Here is a 25,461-nt window from a genome sequence, read left to right as displayed (position 1 = left end):
AGCTTTAAAGTTTTATCTTGCAGATATCTCTTTATTCCCAGCGGAGCGAATAAATAAATAAATATATAAAATAAATAAATAAACCGAACAGAGGTGCCGCATCTGTGAAAACGATGTACATTCAGAACAATCTCGTGCACAGACATTCAGAGAAAATATGACTGTGCTCTGAATAGCCCCCATCATAAAACGAAGTAATCTTTCATACTTCCTAAACCCACCGTCGCGTATGACGATTTCGACATCTTATCCTCCTATCTTACCACCTTTACTGCCACCCATTTCACGCGAGCCCCTCATGAGATTTCAAGTGAGCCACTTCTAGATAAACAGGACAGTATACTGGGACCTCAAGTTTTCACGAAACATTCAGCTTTGACTCACCGTTATTTAAAGGTCCAAAGGTTGCGCTGTTATATGCGCCCCAACTCATAGCACTCGTCTTTTTAGCCGGGGTTCCTTGTCATCGCTGTTTATTTTCAGTGACCTTGAGCGGACGTTCTCCGTTGCTTCTTTTTTATCCTTGTCTCACTCAGTTAACCCAATTCCAATTTCAAAATTCAGTGCCTTAGCTTTATTATGCCTGCGAGCTGTCACAAAAGCATTGAAGCCATAGCATTCTTTAGAAGCCGTCAGTGCTACTGTCGAGCTAGAATCGCTATGTGACTCTATGGTTGCGTGTCGGGTGCGTGTGGATGCAAGCGCACAGGCCTCGTTCTCGCCGCTACGGACAACTGTGGTGAAGAGGAGACCACTTGCTCCTGCGGTGCAGTGCTTTCGTGGCACTGCGGGAGGAACTGTTGAGCTGCTACCCCGCGCGTGGGCAGCCGGCCGACAGCGCCGAGGCGCCATTACATCCACGCGGTCCCTCTCGCGCGCGGGAGGCAGCTCACAAAACATTGTGTGACTTCCTCGAGCAGTCGGGCGTCGCCACCCGGCTGCTCTACGTGACCTAAATGTGCTGGTGTGCGGGGCTGGCTGACACAACAAGTGAATTACGGATAAACTTATGTACAGGGTGTCTCACTTGACTTCGGCCAAACTTTAAAGAATGCATATGCTACGTAGCTGGACAGAAACACGAGGTTATGTCGCTTGCAGATACTCGGATTATTTTTTGCATTCGGGCGAATTACATAATTAGTCTTATTAATTAATCAACTTCTCAATTATTATAATTAGATGAAAAGTGTCAATGAGAAAATTGTAGAGCAACATGAAAAACTCCCGATACAGCTTTCTGGTGCTCAATACGTGCTGCATAAAAGTATTTCGGCTCTTACCTTTGTATGCGCTGTGCTTTCTCCACTCAGTTTCCGTTGAAGCGATAGACCACACGAACCTTCGCTCGCTGCTGCCACCACGCTTGCTCACACCAGCGTTTTGACAGTGGTTGTCTGCGGTCATCAAGTGTGATCTATTCATGTTTGCTTGTGCGCGCTGACACCATGTTTGTTAATTCAGTTAGTAAGCGAATGCGTCCAAGTTTATGCAGACGATAAAACTACTATCCTTGCTCCGTATAGCTCTCTACTAATTTCGTACAACACCTAACGTACCAACGTACAACACCGTACAAAACCTAACGTTCCAACGCCAACTAGCTATTTGAGATGATCGCGGTGTATTTCACATTGCGTAGTACGGGTGCGCGAGAGCACATGCGCGCGCGACAGTTTCATTTACGCCGGAACAGTTTTCTTTACGCGGGAATGCAAAGGGCAGGAATGAGATGACGCAGGAATGAGATGGACAAATTTATAGCATTTGATTAACAGCTTCACGAAAGCTTCGCATCACATAGATTCCAAGATGTATGCTGGATCTGCATTTTTTATTTGTTAATGAATGAATGAATGAATTAGTTTATTTATTTATTTTACCATTTTCATTATTAACATCCATAACTTTCGGATGAACTAGAATATAGGCGATAACTTATGGCCGATAGCCGGAAGATGTTCTTCCGGCTCTTTTCCGAGTTAAACCGCGGCACGCACAGGCACGCCGCGCGGGTGCGGCGCTTGTATAGGGTGAAGGAGCGTACGGCGACAGAAAAGCGGTTGTGGCGACGTTTGTGGTTATGGTCGCGCTCGGTACAGTGCACAAAAGCTGTCACTGTCCCCGAGTACGTGCCAACTTGCGGCAGATATAAATGGAGCAGGGGGCTGTCGCCCTTGATCTTGGGGGAGCGAAACAGGGCCAAGGTCTCGAGGGGAACGCTGGCACGAACTGGCCATAGGCGCAGAGAGCGACTACGCGGGGCCTGTTGCTTCCCAGCGTATAACGAGGGCGCGCGGAGGGCCACCAGTTGGGAAAAGCTATAATAAGACAATACGAATGTCGCACGCGCAGTTTCCATGATCGGCGACCTATATCGCCGTTTAACGTGTCGATGGCCTTATGAGAGTTATATGATTACATGGTCAAATACTCCGTTTCCAAATGTGAGGTAATTGTCGTTGAATCAAGCCTACAGAACAGACAACTCGCGCCGTGGAAGAGCTGTGGCTTTCATCGACACACGGCCCAGTGGCGGATAAGAGGGGGGAGGGGTGGTAGGGCCCGTCGCCCCACACAAAACCGGTGTCAGCATCCCCCTCCTCACCCCCCCCCCCCCCCCCCCCCCCCCCCCCCCCCCCCCAGTCCGTGCCATCCGCGTCCTTCGTCAGCTTGCCAGATCGAGAGACTCCCTATTCTCCAACCCCCGTGCTGCCTCGTGAGCCCCGTCAAGCTTCTCCGCGCGGTGTTACGATTCAGCGTTTATTACGCGACCCCACTGCGCGCCAATGAGCGGCACAAAATATCGACGACACCTAAGCACTTCTTATGAGTTGTGAATGCGAAAGCATTAATGTCCAATTGGACGCCGCTGAGCGGTCCTTCGAGTTTTGCGCTGCGAGTAATGTGCCATAGCGGTACGTGCTGCCCGAGCCAGTACGCAGAAGCAGCCTGCGGGACAGCGCCGCATGCCACAGACGTCCTGCGCGACGAGAGACCGAGGAAGCAGCAGCGGCCACAAAGGCCGGCAGGCGCGCGCAGCAGTTAAGCCCAGTGCGGATGAGAGAGAGAGAGAGAGAGAGAGATACGGACTGCGCCACGGCTTGCGAGAGCTAGACGGCAGCAACCGCACGCTCTCGTCACGCGACTGCGTCGCCGACGATAACCCGTCTCGCCCCGCGGCGCGTAGCCGTATCTGCTCCTATCTGCTCCGTCGAGGCGCGCTTGTGACGTGGCGTCGCGGCAATGCTCTCTCCCCTCACGCAACACCGGCCGTTTCACCTGCTCTGCTCCGTCGAGGCGTGCTCTTGACGTGGCGTCGCAGCCAATGGGAATTTAGGTGCCGTTTCGCTGCTACAGACGCCGACTTTTTTGCTCAATGGGTCATTTGATGCTTTCGCATCAGTTAAGTCCGTTGCGAGGCGCCGCATTGAGCATATCGCCCCTAGGCGCCAACGATTCGCAAACATCGGCGCATGCCGAACCGGCGTAGCATCCGATAAAGGCTCATTCACACTAGGCCGACACGACACCGATTTTGGTCTGCCGACTGTTGGCCAGAGCAGTTTACAGGCCGGAAAACGCGGTGGCCAACGGTTTAAAAGAAGGAAAACGCTGTCGCCAACAGCCGGCAGACCAAAATCGATGTCGTGTCAGCCTAGTGTGAATGAGCCCTAAGAAAGTGTGTTACGGCGACCAGCTGCGTTTTCCAATAGTCGTGTTCAGACCTTACCCGGAATGTTAACCGAAGACTCCAAGCGCCGGAATGTTACGTCACTCCTCCTCGCCTGTGACTTCTCTCCCAGTGAGTCGTGCTCCAATCACCATAGTCTGTGCTCGTTGCGTCATCAAGCTAGTCATCGAGCGCGCTGTGAGCCGCGGGCGTTGCTCTCTGTGAGAGCCCTTTTCTCAGCGACCCTTACTGTACTGTTTCATCGTTGTCTCATCATGAATTAAACCATTTAAGTTTGCCACTGGCTCCTGGTCGTTCATCGGAAGCAACAATCTTCGCGAGTGGCCACGCTAGCCGGACGGAACAGGCCCCCGCACCTCCGGCAGTCGTAACGCCGGGCAACTGCCTGACTCCATCATCTCCCAGATATACTAGTGCTCTGCACCTTCTCTCAAGCCTGTTGAATGAGTTGACTACTTAGAAACAAGTAAGTGCGATCTCATGCACAAAATATCCAGACTTCCGGTGATGATAATTGCACAAGTGTTGCGCTCCGGACATTGTTCACAATGCGAATGCTATGCGGCAGCGACTAAACTCGCCCGGCAGCGTTCGGTTCGCGCAGTCAACAGCCACTCTTTTAACTCACAAAGCCAAAGCCGCCGGGCGAATTTCGTAGCTAGTTCGCAGCGTACTCCGCTTCATGGATTCCAGTCACTTTTCCTGCAACTATGCACGGTGGTTGAGCGCAAGCCCCAGCCAGATTGTTTGCAAGACAGTAATTGTAAGCGGCCCAAATTACTCACGAAACGCTGTCTACGGCTTAAACAAACAGTCCGCTTCTAAGCTTGCAACTGCACAAAGCTAACGAAACTCCGGGCACATTAGTGTGTATATTTGTGTCACCTTTGTAACGTATGCTTGTTTAAAATGCATGAAATACAAACACTATGTGTTTTATGGCACCTGTAATGCGTACCTCAGTTGCGACAAACGTGATCCAGTATTTTTGGTGCTTCTCCATACCGAGTACGGTTTAAAACACGAAGCTCACAATTAAGGCTCCTGATTATACACTGAAAATATTCGACCACCATTTGTTTGCTGGTTTGCAACCCTAAAGTTTTCTCTAAAGAATGGAGAGAGCAAGTTTGCAAATAATTGATAAGTTATTTACTCCTGCTCCCAAGAAATCCTACAAATAGCAGCCAAAGGCACCGAACAAGCCACCTCATCAGCAATCTTCCCAACGCTGCCATTCGTGTTTCGAGAAAAACACGAATATATGTATTCCTCCCGGATCGGCATCATGTAGCATATCGTTACCACTTCAAGGCGAATTCTCGCACCGTGATTCTGCATGCAACCAAAATACCGGATGTCATATCGAAGGATTGGACGTGCGCTCAAGGACGACCGTCACTTTGTTAGTGCCAGCTCACTGCGATATCGAAAAGTTTGGTGGCGGACAAGTCGATGACTACACTAAACGGCATTTGTTGGAAACGCATTGGTGCCCTCCGGATAATAACAGTTTTCCCTACTCAGTTCACAGGAAAAAGTACAAAGATAAGAAGCGATACGTAAGTCAGTCGCACTTAAACAAGTTCAAGTGGTTTGTCCTCTCCGAATCTCGCAGGGGCATGTACTGCAAGTACTGCGCTTTGTTCATAACAGGTACACATGGAGGCGACCAGAAAAAAGTCCCCATTCAAAAACTGGTCACCAAGCCCCTCATGTCCTTTCCAAAACTGCTGGGAAAAGATGGTCTTCCTGTACATGAAGCAAACAAGTACCATGAAGAAGCAATGCAGGCCGGGGAGGACTTCCTCGCATGTGTCCGCGCACCTGAAAAAGATGTGGCCAACGAAATCTGCATTCAGCGTTTACATCAAGTGAACGACAACAGAAACCGCCTGTTTCTAATTATAAGGCTGATCATCTTTCTAGGGCGCCAAAATATACCATTTCGTGGATACCGAGAAGACAGAACACTTCTTGAGAGCTCAATTGAGGCCTCATTGACTTCGAATGAGGGCAATTTCCGCGAGATTCTGCGCTTTCGAGCATCAAGCGGGGACACTGAACTTCAGAAGCTCCTTGTCAGCACATCATCCAAAGCCATGTATACATCAGCAAGACGACCCAGAACGAGCTGATCAAGTGCTGTGAAGACTAAGTTCTTGCTACACTTATTCAGTGGGTGCACGAGTCAGGCGTCTACAGCACCATGTTCGATGAAACAACCAATGTATCTCACACGTCGCAGCTGAGTCTTGTCCTGCGGTACGCACTGAAGAACACGGTACGAGAAGACTTCGTCCAATTCATCGACTCGCGCAGGGACAGTGATGCTGTCGACGCCAATGTAACTGAGGCTTCTGAGCCCATCCTGACAGGGAAAGTACTCGTTGAACGGGTTCTAAAAATGCTAAATGGCTTAGAACTCAACATCGGCAAGCGCGTTGGAATAGCACAACAGATTGCTTCAGCGTCATTGTGTCAGAGCTATATGTTGTGCCGTGTCCGAAATTAATCAGTGTGCCCCGAATGCAGTTCACTCCCCGTGCTTTAACCACGCACTCAACTTGTCTTTATCCAAGTCATCGCGCGTTCAAGCCGTCAGGAACGCAGTAGGGGTTATGAAGGAGATAATTTCCTTCTTCACCGCGTCACCAAAAATAAATATTGTACTGAAAAACACAGTTGGCCACTAACCTAAAGGCCTCTGCGAGACGAGATGGGTCAAACGACACGACAGTGTCATCCAGTTATGAGACTCACTTGGATCCATGGCTAAAGGTCTCGACGCCGTCGCTAACTGGAGAACTGCAAAACGCTGCAAAAGTGAGGACGCTCCGCGTCGCTGTTGGCGATGGCGAGCTTATACTGGCGATAGTTTGCCTTTCGGACCTACTGGCGCACACGCTCCCATTGAGTCGCATCTACCAGAAGGAGTACGTCGATGTGTACACAGCAAGGAACACTCTGACAGACGCCGTAGCTGTGCTAACTGCTACAGAGCCTTGTCCTGTCGTCTTTCACGTGTCCGTTGTTTTTGCGCTTAACAAGTAATTATGGATTCGCACCAACTAGCCCGCCAACGCATTGTGCTGAACTGTGCTAACTGTTCAGAGAAAAAAAAAACTAGGATGAAGTATTCACACCTCTCTACGAGCAAGCCGTCACGCTGGTCGGTGAGCTTAACAGAACTTCGGCTCCCTCGCATTACGAAGACATCACGAAGAGACGGACCCACAGGTCTAACACTCCAGCGTTTGATCTAGAAAGCTTCTACAGGATGTCGGCATACATCCCACTACTGGACAATGTGTTGGCAGACCTCAAGTCAAGATTTAACGAAGAGACTTCTGGAGTATGCGGGCTCTTCGTCTTTATTTTTGAGAATACGAGAATACAAATAGTCGAAAAAAGGTCAGGAATTCGTTGTATGCGATGTATCCCTGAAATCGACGTTTCTAAGACTTTGTGTGCTACCTGGGTTGTAGTCTATAGGCCAGGCGTTAGAGATCATTGTTGCAGTATGCGACGTGATAAGTCGAAGTCAATGGCATACAGCGGCTCAAATTGCCGGTGTCGACGTCTTGGGAGCTTTGATTGAAGTTTCGAGACAATGAAACAGACAGAGAAAGAAAAAAGAGGAAATGTAAGTAGATGAACCTCCGGTTTGCGTTCTCCAAGATGTGTAAGCAAAAAGGGGATAGAACGAGGAAAAGAGAGAAGTTAACACTGCGCGCACACGAGAAAATGCGCTTATACCAGACGGTCGCTCCCTTAAGCGACTTTTCCTACTTAACTGCTGGCACCCCCCTTAAGCCTCACGAGCTTCATAAACCTCACTTCATAAGCTGCAAAAACGCCCGAATGACGTTTTGCGCCAGACTGATGTGGTCCCAGAATCTTTGCCTCTGGAAACTTTATGCAGTCCAGCAGGTTTAATGTCAGTTTAGATCAAGAGGCGCTACAGTCGTCGTAGCGAGGACGGATACAGATATGCTCGATGGTTTCCTCGCATCTACAAAAGTCGCACGTTCGTCCATGGGCCCCTCTAATGCGAAAATAATAAGCGTTCGTAAACGCCACTCCTAGTCATAGGTGGTACAGTAATGTTGATTTGAAGCGGGGGAGGCTGGTTGGCACTTCGGTCGTAGCAAAATGTTCAGGTACAGGCAGCCAGCAATTTTACACGCTCGGGGAACTCCAGGATGCTATTGTCTTTGTGCAAACAAGCAGAACAGGTTCACTTGCCGCGTTCGTTCTCGCCAGAGGGATTGGAAGCGGATGGGAACCTTCAATGCACAGACCGGGCAGCCTTGTCAGGGAATTCGTTACCGTCATTGCCACAATAACCAGGGAGGCACTGAAATATGACGTCGTGAACTTTTCGAAAGTATGGTGGTTAATTTCTCTTTTGTCCGATACCACTTGCCGTATGTTCGTCGTCGTAAAATAAATTGGAGGCTTTGAAGAGCTCCAATGTCATCTGCTTGAGAGCCGCCAAGGACAGGCTAGCCTTCTTCGCAATTCCTAGAACTGCAACGTACACAAGAAATCACACTGGAGCTTTTACATACTTCGTATACGCTAACTGAATCCATGTTCAGGCGGACGTCTCTGTCTCGAGAAGGGCGACAGTCGCCTTTGTTGCCCCATCTCGATCGGTCGTCATCAAGTTCAAGATTTCACGTATCACGACATCTACGGGTTCCGAACTCACCGCTCTTCGCGCCGTTGTGGAATATATCGAAAAAGGACCATCTTGAAAATAGGTATTCACTGACTCTAAGGCGTGCGAAGCGTGCGAAGTTTACGACGTGGAAATTACGACCAATTGGTGTCCCAAAGCAACGAAATTTGCGATTGTGTTGCTGATAGAGGACATGATTTAATTTCTCAGTGGCTGCCTGCACATTGTGTCATCGTTGGTCACCACTTCGCCGATGACGCTGCCCGATGTACACACGCTGGACCGCTGACACTCATTATACATTTATCAAGAGTAGACGCTCTAAGAGAGCTTCTCCATCTCGCGCGTCATTGTAATATTCCACAAAACTCCAACCACCGCTTATACAGCTTCGATCCATGATAACAACTGCGGTTACCAACAAATATTCCACAACGTGACGCAACACTGCTGTGTCGGCCGCAACACTGCTGCCTCGGAGTAGCCTTCACTAACCCGTGCAGCTATCGCAGTGGAATGGCAGACTCACCCATGTGCGCTAAGTGTAGAGGTGTAGAGACCATCGACCATTTCCTGTGCCACTGTTCCCGCTTCGACAAAGAACGCCAGATTCTCCAGTGTGCCTTGAATAGACTGCGTGATCAGCATTTTAGAAAGGGAAAAGTTTTGGGAGCCTGGCTTCACAGCTTATCAGCCCAGAAATCCATATGAACTCATCTGCAGTACAGTACATGAAGGCGACAGACTTGAGTGCCGACTGTAGATATGCTGCACCTGGCTTAGTGCGTGTGAATTATCTATAAACTCATGTCTTGCCTCTCACTCCTCCGCGTCCCTTCCCACGTCTAAGGTAGCAAATTGGACAAAGACTAGGTAACCTCCCTGTCTTTACTTCCTATAAGCTTCCTTCCGTTGTCTCCTCTCTCTCTCTCTCTCTTTGAAGAGCTGCTTTAGAAACAATACACTATCTCTTTCCGCTCTAGTTAATCGGTGACATAGTTCACAGTGTTACGGAGGGCTGTAAGTTGTGTCGCTGTGGATGTCATATGTGACACCTTGAAGTTGACTGTGGCCTGTTTCACTAGAATGACAACCACAGCCTTTGAGTTTTTAGGCGAAGTATAACCGTCGGTATAAGTACGCCTGCGGTCTCCGCTCGTTTGCAATGAGCACCGTCATTTTCTTCGGTTCCAGTGACGAGTCATCAGCCTTCTTCGTAATTTGAGGAATATCGAGGTTAAGGCTGTCGGAGGCATAGGGGAGATTAAGAAGTTTGAACTTGATGGTATACCGCTTGATGAGTGATGAGTGATTATCAGTCGCGAAAATGTCGTCCTATGTCCCTGTGCTGGCAGGGAATCCTCAAGTGACGCTCATGAATCCTTATTAAAATGTCTAATGTGGGCCCTGAGAGAGCTACATGCGTTTGAATCAGATGGTTTCTAGCGATGGAAGTTGTGGCTGAAGCTGCAGTACATCGTGAAACGTAGGAAAAAATAAAATAAAAAATAACTCACTCGTACCGCGAGAGGAGCACACAAACGAAAGACTGGTGGCGATACTATCCTGATGTTACTGCACTATAGCTCATTTTTACAGCGTATATTCGGGTCTCTTTTTATCATTAAAATAGGAATACACTACATTCAAAAGGAACAAAAGGCTAAACGTAGCTATAGTTTTGAGAATTTTCTCTACTCAGGCCTAAACAGACCAACTAGGAGAAGTTACTTTGAAATTCTTGACGCCACATTGAGCGCCGAAAAAATTGTAAGACGCCACACCGAGTGAAGAAAGGAATGTAGGAATTTTATTTTTATTGGCTAATAATCAACCTATTTTTCCGCCGAATGCATAAATACAGTGTTTTGAAAGAAATGTCTTACGAGTCGTAATTGATTTAAAATGTCTTGCTCTACTAGAGTCTTTTTAAGGGGAAGTGTTCTTCCGCAAGCAAATAATGCTTGTTGGAGAACTATGCGATTCGCTGACATTCAACTTCTTCCAATCCTTCTGTAATAATATGCAACATATAGTTTGGTCAGCAAATTTAAAAATAAGAAAAGAAAACCATTTCTGTTTTTTTTTTTTGAACACGACGCTAATTTCAGCACGCTGCATATTTGTGAATAAATTTTTGTGTAGGAAAGACACATATTAAATATAAATGTAAGTGTAGGTACAACAATATCAAGTACAAATTGATGAACTGCGAGCTGCGAGCCATTTTCGAGATTTTTGGTGGAGATATACTCCCTTTTGTCAAACACTATCGGCGCAAAGTCAGTCAATGTGATTCGAAGTACGGCGATAACCATACGGCAGATACAGGTTGTCAGTGACTAGTTTTTCAACGCAACTCCGTTTTCAACGGCTCTGAAAACGGAGTGATTTCAGCCAGAATCGTGAATCAATAACGGCACAACGAGTGTGTTCCAGCGTGCACGTAATGTAAACCATGGAGGCCACTGTCCGAGACAATAATACGCCAAATACCGACCATTGAAATGTACAATTATGTGAATACGTTTTGATGCGACTAAATCGAGCGAACAGCCCACTAAATTTAGTAGAAATCGATGTCTAACATCGCATCGATGTTCTTCATTACAGTTTTTGTCATTGCGAAGTAGTACATTTTTTTTTTAATTCACGATCTCAGTATACTACAACCTTTAGAGTAATTAGCATATCTCCCGCTTAGATGCTTCTAGGGATCTGCCTATTCAGCCGCAAACACATCGACCCATTGTCGTTCTTAAACCAAACCAAGCGGGAATGACTGGCACCACCCTCACGAGCGTGCCGAACGCTTGTGTTGAAACATGCGCCGGAGCCGCCGCTGCAGTCGCGGAAAAAAAGTTAATAAAAGAAAAAGGCAAGAAAAAAAGGAACAGGGAAGAGAGCTCTTGACACCGCAAACAACGCAGCCCGCCGGTGGGAATGCCTGTGCTGGCGGCAGCGTTGTTTACAAGCGGCATTCGGGAAACCCGGTCCGGATGGCCAAGGCTGCGCTGACGTGGTACTCGGGCCGCGACCCGTCCAAAATACTCGACGCCGCGTTGACGAAGTGCCAAGTGGGCGCAAGGCCCTCGGGCTCCTTCTTGAACGAAGCGCAACCGCGGGCGAAGTTGCGACAGGCCGGGGGAACTGCCACGGCCGAGCAACGACGCCGTGAAGTAACGCAACGGGGCAGCCGGCGCGCGTGCAGACGAGCGTCTTGTCTGCATGACAACACGCGCTGCAGCACACGCCTCTCCAGACTCGTCGGCGCCGCCGCGCCGCCGCGGAGTTAATCTAAGCCAGCAAAAACAAGCCGAGTTAATGGTGAAGGAAGCTGCATACAAGACTACTCGACGACGCGGATGCAATCGGTGCGGGCGGCGTCGGTAATAACGCTTCTCATCACGTGGATGTGACTGGGCGCCGCTGGTATAAAGCGCCTTCACGCGCGTCGCCCAGGCCTCGAGTATAGGTGGCGAGTGTGCGCTGCTTTGTACAAGCTTTATGACGCTCAGTGCGCGAAATGATACGCACGCGGGCCAGTGCGTGCTAAATGATAAATCAATGAAATGAAACGTGCTAAATGATAAATGAATGGAAATGAAAACGGATGAAAAAACAACTGCCCGCAGGTGGGGAACGAACCCACGTCTTCGCATTACGCGTGCGATGCTCTCACCATTGAGCTACCGCGGAGCCGTTTTCCCATCCACTTTCTGGGGTATTTATGTTTTACCACTATAACTAACCCCTGGGAGTGTTAGCCCGCGCAACCACTCACAAACCTAGGAGCGGATGTGGAACATCCTTTCTGCCGCAGGCGTCACGAGCACGTGGTCTTTTTGGGTGATGGCAACTGGTCCATAAACCCACATATGCTACCTGAAGACATCAATGTTGCCGGATTCAAGCCCTCGTTATGTAATGAACGAGAAGAAAGGGAACCGAGGGGCCCGATTTTTATTATCATATCATAAGAAGCCAACAAACAATGACACCAAGGACAACATAGGGGAAATTACTTGTACTTACTAATTGAATTAAAGAAATGGTAAATGAATGGAAATGAAAACGGATGAAAAAACAACTGTCCGCAGGTGGGGAACGAACCCACGTCTTCTCATTACGCGTGCGATGCTCTCACCATTGAGCTACCGCGGAGCCGTTTTCCCATCCACTTTCTGGGGTATTTATGTTTTACCACTATAACTAACCCTGTGCCAATGTGCATGGGTTCTTGGCCAAACAACAGAAAGAACGGTGAATAACCGGCAGTGTCGTGACGCGAAGAACTATATGCAAATGTGACATATGGTAGGGCAACGTCCCAATCAGTATGGTCGGATGAGACATACTTTGCAAGTCCGGGCAGGGCAGGACGCCGAGACCACCAACCCGGTGCTCACGTACAGAGAGATTACCTCTGAGTATCGGCGCACCTTTCCCGAGCCGCACCACACCCAGCAGGGAACAACAAACAATCATCAGGCGCATTCAGGCGGGTTCATTTACCCACCCTGCCCTGATGAATAAATTCTACCCAGAAACCAAAGAGGACATTTGTCCATTTTGCAAAAACGACACAGGCACCCTCGCACGCATCCTGATGGAGTGCACTTCACTCAAATCCTCTATACCCCCCATCCCCCCTCCGTCCCCCACTACCCCACTCCAGAGCGATGGGAGACCTTACGGTCCAGCCCCGCCCTGTCGATCCAGCTCACGCTGGCGGCTAGGGGCCAGGAGCTGCTGGCCGTATATGGGTCCCGAAACCAGGGAACCACTCCGTCCGACGTCTGAGAAGACGCCGTCATTTAAATGTTTTTTTCTCTCTCTCTCTACTTTGCAAGCATGTCTGTCAGGGTTAAATTCAGACACTCCGTGAGACCATTAGGCTGTGGATGGTAAGACGTAGTCAGCTCGTGCCTGGTTGAGCAGGACTGCAGGATGTCGGCGATGACTTTAGAAAGGAATGTCCGACCACGGTCAGTGAGCAGTTGGTGTGGAGCTCCATGCTGCAGAATCACGTCGCGTAAAAGAAAATCGGCGACATCTGTGGCGCGCACATAGGCGTATCTACCAGGGGGGGGCAAAGTATGCCATTTGCCCCCCGCCACACACACACTTTTGAAAGCCAGCACTTTCCACCAAACACAGCTGAAGCAAAATTTAATTTCTACTTTTCGGTGACGGAAGCCGATTGCTAATCCATACTGTGTTTTTTCGTGATGTTCCGCCAGTGCGCTTGACACCGTGTACCCTTTGGCTACATCATTTCGGTGCTGTTGTAGTCTTGTTTTTAAGTTCCCAGTTCCGCCTTATAGCACGCCTGGCAGTCTTGGCACGAATTTTTGCAGAACGATGCCAGTGTAATTTCTTTTTTGAGATGGCCTTTGACTCTGACGAGTTGCTGCGTTATTTGCTTGTAGAGATGTGGCAGATTCGCACTTCGTAACCTTTCAAAATCCTTGAAATGACTCGCTCACCCCTCGTGCCTAAGGAAGTGAAGCCCGCTTCCTTGTTGTCCTTGCTCTGGCAGGAGCAGCACGCATTTTTTCCGTCGTTATAGGCTGGTCGGGATAGCCATTGTCGAGGAAATCGTCAGCTCAAGTTTTCGTGCGACAGCAGTGGTGCATAAAAGCGGAATGCAAAATATATAGGTGAAACTGGAAAAGGAAGGCTACAACAGCGCTGCAATGATGTAACCAAGTGGCACACTGTGTCAAACGCACTGCCAGAGCATCACGAAAAAACAGGAGACGGTATTTATTGGAAATACTTTCGTCATCGAAAAGGAGAAGAAATTATCATCCCGCTTGCTCCTTGAATCATTTTGCATATAATCTACGGCACGCACAATTGACCGGACACGGGGAATTGACCCCCTGAGCTATACGCAAACGCATTCCGTCATTCGGCATGTATAAAGACTGTCATGGTACCTCGTTCATTGTGAACAAGGCACCCGCAGTGGGTGCAAAAACGTGAAAAAAATTCTGGTTTTTCTTTTTGTTTTTCGGTTGGCGAGTGCTCGTTTTCTTCAACCATCTCGCAATTTTTATGCGTTGTGCACGGCATTTAGGTGTTTTTTCCCGGTATCCTCGGCAACCTATTCGAGGAACGTTGCTTATTATTTCTTCGAAGTATGAAGCAATGTTCTGAGTGAAGAGTGATAAATGTTTATTCTGTATAGGTTCATTACAGTGTTTGTAGAAAGATACTCATTCAAGCATTCCAGGGTGCCATACTGCCACAAATGTAAATGTTTTCCGGACTCATAAAACAACTGCACGTTATAAGAGCTTGAAATTTTGTCAGAATATGTAGAATTTTGAGTGAGATGCGTTGCTAAACATTCACGTTCCTGCTTTAAATGGTATTACTGCAAATAATTATTAAACCCTTATTTTTCCATGTGCTTCTTGTGCATCATATGAGATTCGTAATTTGTTTCTCTGGTGTCCTCGTTGAGCTAAACAAGGCATCTTGTTTATGTCTGGGGAAAGCTAGGGGCATGGTATGGGTAATGCATGTGTAGGGGATGTTTTAAATGAGTAGGTTAAATGCGCCTTTTCCAGTAACTTAAGGGGAACAACACGCCAAGTTTATGTACGATGGTAAATGCGTGTTGATCAAACACAGTTTTGAAACATCGCAAGCAAGCATTTGAAAATATCACACTACTGTTATTGGAGCGATAGCTCTACTACTCCAGATACAGACCCAGAAAACGCCTGGTTCCGCAAATCTGACCTTCAAGCTCAGCAAAGGTCAAACTGGGACTACCACTACCGGCGGCTGCTACTTACGCCGCGTGGGCGCCCATATCTTGAAAGCGATCTGCGATCGATGTGGACAAAGTGCGCCGAGGGCTGGTAGCTTCGTATGCGCTTTGCTTTCGACGCTTAGTTCGCGTTGAAGCGAGACGCAGGATGAAGGTCCATTCGCTCACTGCTGCTGCCGCGCCGAGCAGCGTCTGTGTGTTGTATTGTGATGCGCTGAGCAGCGTGGTTTAACTTGGTTTAACCGCGCTGAACCACGGCAAATCTTTACCCAGGTTTCCCAATGTCCCAAGACAACTCTGCGTTTCAGAAATTTTATGCTTTGAAGGAATAAGCAGCATTTTAAATGCAATGTGCCGCGAATTTCTAACGTTAGTGGCTTATTTAGAAGCGTTACGAATAATTCTTGAACTCTCTTCTTTTTCTTGCGTGATATATTAGGCTTGCCTGGTGTTCTCACTGAACTAAAAAAGACAGCTTCTTTATGTTTGATAACTGTAAGGACGAGGTAATGGGTGATGTGTAGGTAAAGCTTAAAACAGATAGGTAGTCAATAAATTCCCTATGCAAGTGCACTAAAGCGTTATGAGCGTGTCTAACGAGCGGGGCAGAATTGAGACCGCTACCCTGGAACACTATGGTAAATGTTCTGGCGAAGTAACATGTGTGTTGATGAATTACTGGTTTTTAAAAAAATTTATTCCAACCCGAAGAGCTCCACAACATTACACGTGGGCATGGTTTCAAACGGAACAGTCATATACGGGCAACGTTTTCAAGTATGCGATATAATTACAGGAAACTTAAACGTTTATTGCAACTGCTCGAAAGAAACAGCTTCGCTGGAAATGGGGTAGTAATTCTACCCCATTTCGCGCCCAGTGGGTAGTACGCCACTGGACGCGCAGCTTGTTGGAAGCGTTCTGGTGATGGCGTAGCGCATGGCGTAATCTGTCGTCACAGCGACCCACTTAATTGTTGCCAGACGTTGATAGAGGGAAAGGGACAAGTAAGTCCAAGCCAACGCGAAAGAACGGCTCAGAATGAATGTCGAGCGGTTGAAGGCACCCGGCAGGGAGCATCGATGGTGTTTTTCGGCGCTGGCATTTCTCACACGCCGCAACGTATTTCCGGAAGGAGCGGGCAAGGCCTGGCCAAAAGAAGCGTCGGCGAATCCGCGGTCGTAAGTGCGGGAGACGGCGAGGTGACCTGCGTCGTGAAATTCTTGGAGAACAACTGACCGGAGGTGCCTAGGAATGACGAGGAGTAGGGCAGGACCGTCGAGGCGTACGTTGTGGCGGTATATAATACACCATCCCGGAGAACAAACAAGTGAAGGGACGAATCAGAAGGCGAAGATTCCAAGCGATAAATGATGGCGCGCAAGGTGGCATCACGGCGTTGCTCGTCGGCGACGTGTAGCAACGGAGAAACGAAGAAAACGCAAGCCTCGACATCGGTGTCAGGGTCGGCGGGTGGTTCGTCCACTGGATAGCGTGATGAACAGTCTGCGTCTTGGTGTAGGCGGCCCGACTTGTACACTACTGCATAGGAATATTCTTGCAGCCGCAGAGCCCAGCGACGAAGCTGGCCGGTAGGATTCTTGAGTGAGGAAAGCCAGCAGAGCACGTGGTGGTCCATAATTACAGAGAAGTGGGCGCCATACAAGTACTGGCGGAATTTGGAAACCGCCCAGACGAGAGCCAGGCATTCACGATTTGTAATCAAATAGTTGCGCCCCGCTGCTGTGAGGAGGCGGCTAGCGTAGGCGATAACACGTACGATCTGGACGATATTGGCGCTGGGCTAAGACGGCTCCGATACCGTGACCACTGGCATCGGTACGGACCTCTGTAGGAGAGGACGGGTCAAAGTGGACCAGTATAGGTGGCGTGGTGAGAATGTCGGTCAGGTGGGCAAACGCGGCAGTTTGAGCGGGACCCCACGTAAACGGTACGTCCTTCTTCAGAAGATCAGTAAGTGGTCGGGCAATCGCTGCGAAGTTTTTAACGTACCGTCGGAAGTAGGAGCAGAGTCCTACAAAGCTTCGGATGTCTTTGACAGACTGAGGCACAGAAAAAGACGTGACAGCACGAATTTTCTCCGGGTCTGGTTGAATACCGGAAGTGTCGACGAGGTGGCCCAGCACTGTAATCTGCCGACGATTGAAGTGACACTTCGATGAATTTAGTTGGAGCCCAGCCTCGCGGAAGACTTGAAGAACAGCTGATAAGCGCTCAAGGTGTGTCTCAAATGTAGGCGAAGATACGAGAACGTATCTAGGTAGCAGAGGCATGTTGACCATTTGAACCCTTGAAGCAAAGAGTCCATCATACGTTCGAACGTTGCTGGGGCGTTGCATAGACCGAATGGCATAACTTTGAATTGATATAAACCATCAGGGGTGACGAACGCGGTCTTCTCTTGATCCTTTTCATCCACAGAAATTTGCCAATAACCAGACCGAAGGTCTATTGATGAAAAGTAGGCACCGTGGAGACAATCGAGGGCGTCGTGAATGCGAGGCAAGGGGTAGGCGTCTTTTTTGGTAATTCGGTTTAGATGTCAATAATCTACGCAGAAACACCATGTGCCATCTTTCTTTTTAACAAGCACAACGGGCGACGCCCAAGGGCTCAACGAGGGTTCAACAATGCCTTGGCGAGCATCTTGTTCACTTCATCTTGAATAATCTTACGCTCTGAAGCAGAAACTCGATATGGCCGGCGATGAATAGGACTGGCATCACCAGTATTTATGTGATGCTTAACAATTGAAGTCTGGTCCAATGGTCGATTGTTGAGTTCGAAGATGTCGTGGTAGGAAACCAAAAGGCTACACAGAGCTGCTGCTTGTTCAGGCAATAGGCCCGCAGCAATCATGGGACTAAATGTTGCAACAGGGCAAATATCATCATGTGGACATGGTGAAGAATCGTAGCAGACGTCTACTGAAAACGTCGTGACCTGGTCATCTCCTATAGCACGCAGCGTTGCAACCGACATGCATTGGGGTAGAACTTGTTTTGTCCGGCCAAAATTGACGACGGGGAGGCATGTCCGGTTACGGTTACGACGGAGTGGGGCACAGTGATATTGCGCATCAAAAGGACATCAGGAACAGGTGTGGCGACGTAATCACCATCGGGCACAGGAAAAGATGATGGCAAATCGACGTAAGTCAAGGCTTTAGGCGACAGGCGGACGAAGGCGGTCGTACTAAAGTTGTTCGGCAGTTCGGCACGAATATGCGCGAGTAGAGGAAGTTCTGGGCAAAGGGTACCGGCAGAACAGTCGATCAAAGGTGAATGCGCCGTAAGAAATTCGAGTCCGAGGATTAGGTCATGGGGACAATTGGTCAGTACTGCAAAAAGAACTGGAACGTGGCGGTCGGCGATACTTATACTGAAAGTACACATTCCAGTGACGGCAACAGTGCTGCCATCGGAGACGAGTACGGCTCGTGTAGTAGCAGGCGTGAGAACCTTCTTCAGTTGACGACGGAGGCTATAACTCATTATGGACACCTGGGCTCCAGTATCTATTAACGCCGTCAAAGGGACACCGTCGACGTGAACATTAAGTAAGTTCTGGTTCGTTGGGTGCGTCAATGAAGGATTTCGACACGACGAAGATAATGCCGCAATATTTCATGCTTCTGTGTCGTGTTCGAGTTTGCCGAAGGACTAAAGACAGCCGGTGTGGTGCCCATTAAGAAAGGCGACCGACTATACTTTATAAAACTACCACCCAATCTCACTAAAGTCAAGTTGCTGTAAACTATATAATTGAGCATATTATTACAAAAGCCCTCAATTAGTTTCTTGCAGAGAACAAAATTCTAACCAACTCTCAACATGGTTTCAGAAAGGATATTCTACAGTAACACAACTAGTCACTGTCATTCACACTTTTGTTTCTTCCATTGAAAATAACAACTAAATTGATTTAATTTTTCTGGATTTTTGTAAAGCTTTCGGTAAGGTACATCATTCTAAATTAATATTTAATCTAAAGAACTATGGCATACCAGAACTACTTGTTTCTTGGATCGCTGAATACTGAAACAATCGCGAACAGTTCGTGAATGTAGGTGGGCATCACTAGGCCTGTCTTCCAGTCACATCTGGGGTGCCACAGGGAAGTGTATTGGGCCCCTTGTTGTTCCTCCTGTACGTGGATGACATTGTTGATGTTGTAAAGCCGAATGTTCAAATAAGACTATTTGCAAATGAATGTGTCTTGTTTAAAAATATTACCCACACTAGTGACCAAGATGATCTGAATGATAGCCTCAGTAAAATTTTCTATTGGTGGGGGACTGAGGAATGGGGGATGACCTTGAATGTTGAAAAGTGTTTTTCTTCCCATTTCCCGCAAGAAAGCATCACTCTCTCTCTCTCTTATAGTTATACGCTAGACTCATCTGCACTTAAACAAGTCACTAACTATAAATATTTAGGTGCTCCCCTTTTCAGCAACCTGCCCTGGAACCTTCACGTGTAAAATATATCCTTCTTTGCTTTCCGTAAACTGTGCTTTCTCAAATACAAGCTTAAACACGTCCCATCCTCTGTTAAACTACTCGCCTATCACTACTTAATTCGACCGAAGCTCGAGTATGCCTGTATTATCTGGGATCCCTTCAATCAATGAACATAAAGAAACTTGAATGAATCCAAAGAGAGGCTATCTGGTTTGTTTACAACAAATTTTCGACACTTGACTCTCCAACTGAACTAATGAGATCGCCGTGACAAACAGAGGATCGCCGCAATGAAGACCAACGACCAACCATGGACGGCGTTAACACTATAAGTATAGAGGAGGAGGAGGAGGAGGAGGAGGAGGAGGAGGAGGAGGAGGAGGAGGAGGAGGAGGAGGAGGAGGAGGAATAAACTTTATTTGTGTAGCAGATTTGTGAGACCTAGACCTCTCTACCTAGACGACGGTCTCGAGCCCTTGGGCTCTGGCGGCATCTTCGGCCTGCTGGATTGCCTTAAGTTGGTCTTCCGGTGCAGAGCTGAGCAGCGCCGGTCTCCCACTGCTCTCTGGTCTTGTGCGTTTTATTCTGTGTGGGTGTCCCAGGACAAGCCCAAACCATATGTTGTAAGTCCGCCCTTTCTTGACAGAATCTGCATCTATCGGTGTAAAGTTCTGGATAGTAACGGTGGTAGGCCACCGGGTTCGGATATGTTTCTGTTTGCAACAAGCGCCATGCTGTCGCTTGCCGTCTACTTAGCGAGGAGTGTGCCGCGGGGAAACGGGCCCTGCCCAATTTATAGTGTTTGGTTATCTTGGTAAAGCTGGTCATCCGGTCTCTCTCCGTTCCCAGTATTCGCGTGTCACCTGCTCGGTCCGTCAGTTCTCAAGCCAGGTTGTGCGCTATTTAGTTCCCGGGAAGGGAGGAGTGTGCGGGTGCCCATATAATGTAAACATCTCGATCTTCACAATAGTTGGCTAAAATTCTTAGCGCTTCCGGCGAGATTCTTCCTTTGGCATAGTTCTTGACGGCGGTCTTGGAGTCGCTGACTATGATGTTGGCCTCCGTGGAGGCTATTGCCAGTGCTAAGGCAGCCTCTTCCGCCACCTCAGCCTTTCCTGTTTTTACAGTGCCCCTAACTCGGGAGTCACCCTCTAGACAGGTAGCAACTATCGACATACTCTGTCTATTTGTGTACTCCGCCGCGTCCACATAGACCACGTCCCTAGCACTACCGAATTTTTTGTGGAGAGCTCTCGCTCTTGCGATTCTTCTACCTTCGTGAAACTCCGAGTGCATGTTTCTGAGGATTGGGAGTATTGAGAGATGTTCCCTTATTTTCCTTGGGATGTCTCCCCACAGTCCGTGCTGTGCTTCGTAGGATACTCCGATGTCGTCTAAGTTGTGTCTGCCCGTCAAACTCTGCGTAAGTCTTTCATACTGCGCCACTCTCTGGGCCTCAATAAGTTCGTCTAACGTGTTGTGCACGCCGAGTGCTAGCAACCTGTCGTTTGATGTATTTGCTGGAAGTCCCAAGGTTTGCTTATACGCCCTTCTAATGATGCATTCTATCTTGGCTTTCTCCGCAGCGTAGAGCTTAAGGTAAGGGACCACATATACAATACGGCTGATTACGAATATTTCTATTAATCGAATAAGATTGTGCTCTTTCATGCCATAGTTCCTGTTGGATATCCGCTTTATTAGTCTAATTGTTTGGTGAACACTATTATCCAGTAGTCTAATGGTTTCTCCATTATGACCGTTTTCGGATATGCGGAGTCCCAGTATTCTTAGGCTCTCCACTATCGGTATCCTGGTGCCTTCTACTGTGGCCACAACGTCCGGCCTTTCCTTAATGCTTTTTTGACCTCTGCATGTGGGTCTATATAGCAGAAGTTCTGATTTTTGAGAGGAACATCGCAGTCCCTTGTCTCTGGTGTAGTCTTCGACCGTGTTTACTGCTGTTTGGAGGATCTCTTCCACATGCCCATCGCTTCCAGCTGCCACCCAGAGGGTAATGTCGTCCGCGTATAGGCTGTGTCCGAGTCCTTCTATTTTTTCGAGTCATAGGAAGACCAATCATTGCCACGTTGAATAGAAATGGGGATAGGACCAATCCCTGCGGAGTACCCCTATTACCTAGTTTGATCTCCTCCGATTTGGTTCCCCCAATTGTAATCTTTGCCGTACGATCCGTCAAGAAGTCTTTGATGTACGCGTATGTTTTACGTCCTATATCCAGCTCTTGGAGATGTTGTAGTACTGCCTTGTGCATGACAGTGTCAAAGGCCTTTGTTATATCGAGCCCTAGTATCGCTTTGGTATCTAGAGTTTTCGCGCCCGCATCTATAATGTGATGTTTCAGTTGGAGCATAATTCCTCCGTTGATAACTTTGGTCGAAATCCAACCATGCTATGTGGGTAAAGTCCTCTATCATCCATGTATCTCGTGAGGCATGTGAGAACCACATGTTCCATGAGTTTACCGACGCAAGATGTTAGCGATATGGGCCTTAAGTTTGTCAGTTGTAGTTTCTTTCCAGGCTTCGGTATACAGAAGATTTGGGCTACTTTCCATTGACTTGGAATGTCACCTTGCTCTCAACACTTATTCATGTAGTCTGTGAGAGCTCGGATGGATTCATCGTCAAGGTTTTTGAGCATTTTGTTGATTATCCCATCAGGCCCTGGTGCAGATTTCGGGTTCAGTCTGGTAAGTTCATATCTGACTTCTGCCTCCGTAATGGGGGCATCGAGATCAGGATTCTCATTGCCATTGTAATCCGGGAGTCGTTCTCTATTCGCATCTTTTGAAGCTCTCGAAAGAGCTCTTCTTCTGTACCTGCGTAGCTGTGTATAACCTTCTGTACATTGTGTCTTTGTACAGTTTTTGTACTCTCGGCATCCAAGAGGCATCGTAGAATGTTACAGGTCCTGGGCATACCCATTTGCCTCTCCATCGAATTGCACGTGGCTTCCCAATTTTGTTGGGTGAACCTATTCGCGTAAACTTCGATTTCCTTGTCTAATTCCGCAATTCTCTTCCTTAATTTCCGATTATGTTTTTGCTTTTTCCATCTTTTCAGCATACTACCTTTCGCTTCCCACATATGCAATAATCTGCTATCCATCTCCTCTATTCCCGCCTCTTTTGGAACAGTTTTGGTAGCTCGTTTAACACTTTGTTGCAGTTTCTCTGCCCATTTATCGATGTCCGTTATATTCTCTTCCGCATCTTCCTTTCGGATTTTGCGGAAAGAGTCCCATTCTAGAAGTTTCAGTTCTCTACCCCTCTTTTTCTTTGGGCTTGCTTGTACCGTTGTGACGACAATGTAATGGTCACTACCTAAGCTTTCCTGCATGTTTTTCCATCGAGAATCTACTACGTTTTTGTAAACGTGAGATCTGGTGTCGTGTCGTTGCTTACACTGTTTCCTATTCTGGTGGGTGAATGAGGATCAGTTATGAGCGTTAGTCTTTCGTGCTGAGCGTCTGCCCATAGGCTTCGGCCCTTAATGTTCCCTAAGCTGTATCCCCAAGCAGTGTGTGGCGCGTTAAAATCGCCGACCACGACTAGCGCCTGATTGTCGGCTACGCTCAACGTTTTACGGAAGAGTGGACCGAATTTCGGCTTGTGCCGGGGTGGACTGTATATGTTCAGAATAAATAGACTTCCCGCTTCTTTGTGGGAGGGAATTATTTCAATAAAGACGTGGTCTATGCCTCGCATTCCGTTATCGTGCTCGACAGCCACGAGGTTTCTGTGTACCAGCGTCGTGACGGTTGCCTTCTCGCCGGCAGCACTGTAAGATTTATAACCCGATAATTTTACCATCCCCCCGGTTTCCTGCAGGGCGATGACATCTGGCGGCTCCTTGCTTGTTATGAAATGCTGCAGGTTTCCTTGCTTGCGACGATACCCACGGCTGTTCCATTGCCAAATCGCGTATTGGTTACGCGGCGCCATGTTGATTTATCTGATCTTCCCCGGTGGCTTTGCTATTTTCCACCGCAGTCGGTCTGCTATACGGTTTGCTTTTAACGGGTCCCGCGCCTGTCGGCCGAATATCCTGGTATGCTTTCTAGTGCCGCTACTCTATTCTCTAATCCATCGAATCGTTGCTTAATCTCTGCATACATGTTTGTGATTTGTTGCTGTATCCCATCAAACATTTTTTTAAACGTTCCCATAACCTCGCTGATTGTAAAGTCGCTCTTTTCATCAATCGTTTCTTGCGCCTTCCTTTTGTGTGGTGGTGCTTCCCCGTTCGCTTGTGCGGGAACGGGTGTTGGAGCTCGAGTAGGCGTCGGCGTCCTACTGGCGGTGGGTGTGTTGCTCACGGTGTAAGAAGGCAGGTGATCCGACGGCGGTGCGAGGCGCGGCCACTTAGTGTGACTTTATGCACGCAGCTGCCGCAAGGGGCAGCACCTGTTCTGGGGCACACTTTTTCGCTCACTTTGCTGGCGCTTCTATGGGCGCGCGCGGCAGTGGTGCTTTATTTCGATGCATATATGTCGTTCGCCTGCTTAGAAAGGACTCTATTTGGTTGGAGGAACGTCCCTCTATATTTCTGCCGACATTCCGATTGACTCCGATGCGGCGAGCAGCGGCTACCTAGCAGCGACAAGCGCAGCGCGTCGTCTCCTCGAGCAGACGACGCGTCTCTCTCGTGTTGGATATGATGGTATTTTGACAGTAAGTGGCATGAAACCTTCTACCTGCTCAGGATTTGGCGTCTGAATAACGAAAAATTGCATATCTTTAGGTATGGGTGTTTCAATGCTGACGGAGGTCGTAAATTATCCACTCTTGTGCCGCTGCTCCAAGGCCTGAACATGTGCTGCGCCTAGCGGCGGCGCTCACTTCTGGTCACACGGAGTGGCCGCTCTCTCGCCCCAGCGCGGGCGCGCCGTCGGAGCACCATCTTCTTGCACCGTGGTGTTGCTATTCTTTTTTTGTTGCTGTAGCCTCGTGTTTTCTGCCCTAAGCTGCTTGATCTCTTCTTTAAGCGTTGCATTCTCTCGAGTAATCTGTTCTAACATCTTTCTAATCTCTTTCATTTCCTGTTCTAGGGCGGATCCCTTAGCTTTAGGAGATTGAGTAGCAGTGCCGGAGACCACGCTTGCCCAACTCACCTGTGCTTTGCTCCCGTCTCCCCCTCGAGAAGTGCTCGAACCGGACCTCGGCCTCGACCTTGATATGGTCCGGGATCTGGTCCTGGACCTGGACCTGGAGCGTCCGCGGCCGGCTTCCCCGGACAGTCACGGGAAGGAACCGGACCGGTCTCTCCCATGGTCACGCCCGTAGTTTTTCCTGCTTGTTTCTTCTTGGTCGGTTGATGGATGCTTGCTCGATATCGCCTTATGGTTTTTGTTGTTGTTTCTCCCTCTGGCTTCTTTGTTGTTGTGGTAGTAGTATTGTTCCTCTTCGGCATATTCTTCTTCCCTCCTGACGTCTCCTGACGAGGTACGGTATCTTGTATCTTGCGTCGCACTTCTTGTCTCCCGTGAGGTGGTCTCTGCCTCAGAGTTGGCACTCCGCTTCGCAGTTGTGGTCGTGTTGTGGATTCTTGCACCCGCACCCTCGGCAAATCTTGTCTTCAGGGTTGGGGCACACATCAGCCCTGTGCCCTGTTCTTCCACATCCATAGCATATGTCAATCTGCTTTTTATACAAGGAGCATCGAATAAGCATCGCTCCATATCTCACATAGCTTGGGACGTGAAAACCTTCAAATAAAACGATGACGTTGTCTGTGTTACCCATTATATTGGCGTGCAAGACCCCAGGATTGCGCGGCGTGACCAGA

The 25,461-nt window shown here is 48.4% G+C and overlaps 1 protein-coding gene across 1 annotated transcript in view; it reads left to right on the top strand.

The window, feature by feature from the left end:
* LOC119435931 (uncharacterized) overlaps positions 1 to 24,959 on the top strand; it is a 31,322-nt gene extending 6,363 nt beyond the window's left edge. Inside the window, exons 3-4 of the mRNA XM_037702635.1 lie at positions 5,874 to 6,129; positions 24,820 to 24,959. Of these exons, the coding sequence (XP_037558563.1) occupies positions 5,874 to 6,129; positions 24,820 to 24,959 (396 nt within the window). The remainder of the gene's footprint in view (positions 1 to 5,873; positions 6,130 to 24,819) is intronic.
* The last annotated feature ends 502 nt before the right edge of the window (positions 24,960 to 25,461 follow it).

The sequence above is a fragment of the Dermacentor silvarum genome, chromosome 1, assembly GCF_013339745.2.
Source record: "Dermacentor silvarum isolate Dsil-2018 chromosome 1, BIME_Dsil_1.4, whole genome shotgun sequence".
Classification (NCBI taxonomy): domain Eukaryota; kingdom Metazoa; phylum Arthropoda; class Arachnida; order Ixodida; family Ixodidae; genus Dermacentor; species Dermacentor silvarum.
This window is presented reverse-complemented; position numbering and strand designations above follow the sequence as displayed.